General features: G+C 47.8%; 1 protein-coding gene across 1 annotated transcript in view; it reads left to right on the forward strand.

Moving 5' to 3' along the window:
* The window catches only part of TFIP11 (tuftelin interacting protein 11), a 23631-nt gene continuing 18583 nt past the window's right edge, over nucleotides 1-5048 (forward strand). Inside the window, exons 1-2 of the mRNA XM_007101921.4 lie at nucleotides 1-79; nucleotides 1756-1976. Of these exons, the coding sequence (XP_007101983.1) occupies nucleotides 1765-1976 (212 nt within the window). The 5' untranslated portion in view covers nucleotides 1-79; nucleotides 1756-1764. The remainder of the gene's footprint in view (nucleotides 80-1755; nucleotides 1977-5048) is intronic.

Below are 5048 nucleotides of genomic sequence, written 5' to 3' on the forward strand. Positions count from 1 at the left end.
CATCCGGGTTCCGGCCCCGAAGCGGCGCACTTTTATCCCGGAGCGGGCAGTTGTGTTTGATACGCTGAGCAGGAGAGAGGTGAGCGGGGCCCGGGAGTGGGCAGGGGACTCGGGGGATTCCGTGCCAGTGGGAGTGGGGGCTCCGGTTCGGGGGAGGTGGGCCTCGGCCTCGCCAGTTGCGCTTCCCTTTCGCAGACGGCTCTGCCGAGGCGGGGACAGGGGCGGGCCGTTCGGGGTTACCGGGCAGTCGGGGCCTGGGCCGAGTTAGGCACCGAGTCTCCGCCGCGGGGCCTGGACAGCGTGGCAGGGAGACACCCGAGCCCTGGCTTCAGGCCCACCTGGTTTCGAGCCCCGCCAGCCGTGGAACCTAGGACAAATTATTTAACTTAGCCTCATTTTACTTAATCTGAAGTTTGAGGACGCTAGTAGTACCTTCCTCGTAGAAGTGTCTTGATGCCTACCTGAGATTATCGGCCTGAAGCGTCCAGAGAGTGCTTAGCACCACCCGGGGGCTCTATAACTCGTGACACCTATGTGGTTATCCCCATGCTCTGTGCCCAAGGAGGCAGCGGTGTTAGTGACTCCCATGTATCTGGGACTCCCCGCCTCCTCTGAGAATGTTTCCATCTTTTGCGCTCCTGGATGAAGCTGGGACCGGCAGCACCCAACTAGTGCACCAGTGAGTAGAGTAAGCAGGGAAAACTTTCAAACAGAGCTGACCAGAGTTTAACACCGCCTGGGGAAGTAGCCAGCCCCCGTCCCTGAAGGCTGTTTGCAGCAACTGCTAGAGGCGAATCACAGTGCTGTCATACATTGAATGTATTGCTGTGTGGTGGCCCATGCGTGGCACTTCATCTGCATTTAATACTCATACACTGAGTACCTGGTAGAGTGGAGATTTGAACTCGGGCTGTGATTTTAGCAGCTGGTTTCACAATCACTTTGCTCGGCTCTTTCCTGAATCCAATAATAGGAAGGGCTATGAACCTAATCATGGGATTACCATAACAAGCTCTTCCTTGAGCACTTATTGTGAGCTAAGTGATTTTAAAGCACCATCTCGTTGAATCTGCCTTACAAGCATGCTCTAAGGTTGGTACTGCAGTTAATCCACTTAAGAGACAGCTGAATCTCACCACCTAGCTACCCTGAGATGATGTCTGCATTCCACTTCACAGCTGTGTACTGTTAAGGTCGTGTTCATAATTACTACGGCCTTCTGGCGCCTCAGAAGAGGTTCAAGTTTTGTGAGGAAAACTAAGGCTCATTTGATGAGGTTCTCATCAAATAATGTGTTTCAGAAAGCGTCTTCGAAAAAAACTCACTGTGCTGCGACTGTCAGAGGTCCAGATGAAACTCTTTACTCGACAATAGAAAAAACTAATAAAATCTGGGGTCCAGGAAGATGGCTACCTCATTTCTGAGGCAATAATAGAACAACGTACTTCTTTAGTTGTTTTTATGTGGTTAGTGTGTATGTGAGTGTGTGTGATGTTTTACGACATTGACAAGGAAATACATGCTTAAGAATCCCATGGACTGTTGGGACTGGTCTTTGGTTCCACCTGTTTTAGTACCTGTTGTTTTCTACAATATGTTTTTAGTGTCTGCTTTATTGAATTGTAACAATGATGTTAGTGAATTTTAGTTTGGAGGAAGTTCTGAAAGCAGCGAGGAGTAGGAACTCACAGGGAAGCCTGCTTGCTGCTCCCAGGACTTGTCACAGACTCTACCTTTTGTTATCCCTTCCTTTAGTGACAGGGCATGTCACTGTCCCACTTGTACCGGGACGGGGAAGGCCAAGGCCACATGGACGACGAGGACGAGCGGGAGAACTTTGAGATCACCGACTGGGATCTCCAGAATGAATTCAACCCCAACCGGCAGCGCCACTGGCAGACCAAGGAAGAGGCCACCTACGGAGTGTGGGCAGAGCGAGACTCGGATGAAGAGAGGCCCAGCTTTGGGGGCAAACGGTATGGCTGGTACGGGCTGCCTCCCAGGAGTTGGGGAGCTACCCCACTGAGTACATTTCTCTCCCGCCTCACTGAGTCCCTTAGCTGCGACATCAGCTTGGGAACCCAGTTCCGCTTTAGGTTAGAGCGCTGCTCTCTGACTGGCTGAGCATCAGTGGGTGTTAAGTGAGCAGTTATGTATATTAAGCCTTGCGCTGTAGACCCAGTCCTTGCCTTCCAGGAGCCCAGACTCTAGTGGATGGAGACAGGCTCACACAACGGAAGGGTGTAACTGATTTAGGACCTGAGGGGGAACACATTTTAGGGAGTATGACCTATTCTGGGAGGTCAGGGAAGATTGGCCGGTAGGGGAGGCACAAGTAAGCAAAGGCCCTGGATGGGAGGCAGCAGGGCACCCACGAGGATACGAGAGGTTTTGTGGGCTGAAGCGGGGAGAGAGTGGGGAGTATAGTTTGAGAAGAGGCCGTGGGTTTGTGTAGAGAGGGTATGACCTGGGGAGAAGGGTAGAAGACCCTTTTGCTCATGTGCACAGTTGGCGGGGAGGCACAGTGGAAGAGGGGGCTCTGTGAGGAGGCCCAGGCAGTGGTCCTGGCAGAGGTGTGCGAGACCTGGGCTAAGATGGCAGCACAGGGATGAGGATTCAGGCTGAAACCCTCCTCCTCGGTGTGAAGTCGTGTGTGTGTTGGCTGCAACTTACTTGACCAGAGTGTGTAGTAGATTTGGGTTTGTCTCCCCGTCCCCACCTGAGGCTGGGAGGCTCCAGCCCATTGATATTGTACTTTTTTCAAAAAAGAAACTGGGGAGAAAGAGCAGAGATCAGTTCAACCTTTTTTCTTCTGGCGAGAAATCTAACAGCGGACAGTGAATAGATCAGGGGTCAAGAATTGCAAGATCATAAGGTAATAATAGCAGCCAAAATCTATGGGTTCTGGGCTTCCTTGGTGGCGCAGTGGTTGGGAATCTGCCCGCCAATGAAGAGGACACGGGTTTGAGCCCTGGTCTGGGAAGATCCCACATGCCGCGGAGCAGCTAAGCCTGTGAGCCACAACTACTGAGCCTGCGCGTCTGGAGCCTGTGCTCCGCAACAAGAGAGGCCGCGATAGTGAGAGGCCCACGCACCACGATGAAGAGTGGCCCCTGCTCGCCGCAACTGGAGAAAGCCCTCGCACAGCAACGAAGACCCAACACAGCCAAAAATAAATAAATTAAATTAAAAAAAAAATCTATGGGTTCTTCACAGTCCTGGTCTCATTGACCTTATGAGAATGGTACCACTATTTTATTTTTATTTTTTTAAATAAATAAATTTATTTATTTATTTATTTATTTTTGGCTGCATTGGGTCTTCATTGCTGCACGTGGGCTTTCTCTAGTTGCAGCGAGTGGGGGCTACTCTTCGTTGCGGTGCACGGGCTTCTCATTGCGGAGGCTTCTCTTGTTGTGGAGCTTGGGCTCTAGGAGCGCAGGTTTCAGTAGTTGTGGCACACGGGCTCAGTAGTTGCGGTTCGCGAGGTCTAGAGCGCAGGCTCAGTAGTTGTGGTGCACAGACTTAGTTGCTCCGCAGCATGTGGGATCTTCCCGGACCAGGGCTTGAACCCGTGTCCCCTGCATTTGGCAGGCGATTCTTAACCACTGCGCCACCGGGGAAGTCCGTGAAAGGTACCATTATTATTATCCCATTTTACAGATTAAGAAACAGCAGCCAAAAGTCACGCAGCTAAGCTGTGAGAATCTGGGCCTGACTCTAGAGTTGGGCTCTTATATTGCATCTCTTAGGAAAAAATTCTCTGAATTTTATTGCTGCCATGGGGATGTTTATTTACTAGGTTAGTCATTTTGTAAAGCATCACCTTATTTTGCAGTATTCCCGGGGCTTTTCTTCGGAATCTTTTCTCTCCCTTTAACTACACAATAGAAAGCTATCAGCTCCCGTTCGTACAAAAGAGAACTGTTGCTCATGACTTATTGTAACTACTGTTCTTGAGGCATTCAGGGTTAAAATCAATACTTTCCATCTCACGGAGTTAATTTCCTAGGTATTTTATTTATTTAATATTTTATTTTTATTTATTTATTTATTTGGCTGTGCTGGGTCTTAGTTGCGGCACGCGGGATCTTTTTAGTTACGGCATGCGGGGTATTTTAGTTGTGGCGTGTGGGATCTTTATTGCATTGTGCGACATCTTAGTTGCAGCATGTGGGATCTAGTTCCCTGACCAGGGATCCAACCTGGGCCTCATGCATTGGGAGCACGGAGTCTTAGCCACTGGACCACCAGGGAAGTCCCTCTTAGGTATTTTAGTTTTCATAAACAAATTTAATGGACATGAGATTTTCTAAGAATCTGATTGATATAATTGCTAATATACTTTACATTCATATCTCTCTTAATATATTTTATTTATGATTTTGATTTATGAGAATGTCTTTCTTGTTTGATTTTTCTACTTGAAATAGTGTCTGAAACAAATCCTTTTTTTTTTTTTTTTTTTTTTTTTCAGATTCTTTTCCCATATAGGTCATTACAGAATAGAGTTCTCTGTGCTACACAGTAGGTCCTTATTAGTTATGTATTTTGTATAAAGTAGTGTGTATATGTTAATCCTAATCTCCTAATTTATCCCTTCCCCCCACGTTTCCCCTTTGGTAACCATAAGTTTGATTTCCAGATCTGTGTGTCTGTTTCTGTTTTGGAAATAAGTTCACTTAGTATGATAATCTCTGGGTCCATCCATGTTGCTGCAAATGGCATTATTTCATTGTTTTTTATGGCTGAGTAATATTCCATTGTATATAGGTACCACATCTTTTTTTTTAAACATCTTTATTGGAGTATAATTGCTTTACAATGGTGTGTTAGTTTCTGCTGTATAACAAAGTGAATCAGCTACACATATATCCCCATATCTCCTCCCTCTTGCGTCTCCCTCCCATCCTCCCTATCCCACCCCTCTAGGTGGTCACAAAGCACTGAGCTGATCTTCCTGTGTGATGCAGCTGCTTCCCACTAGCTAGCTATTTTACATTTGGTAGTGTATATATGTCACTGCTACTCTCTCACTTCGTCCCAGC

The sequence above is a fragment of the Physeter macrocephalus genome, chromosome 19 (assembly GCF_002837175.3).
Source record: "Physeter macrocephalus isolate SW-GA chromosome 19, ASM283717v5, whole genome shotgun sequence".
NCBI lineage: Eukaryota > Metazoa > Chordata > Mammalia > Artiodactyla > Physeteridae > Physeter > Physeter macrocephalus.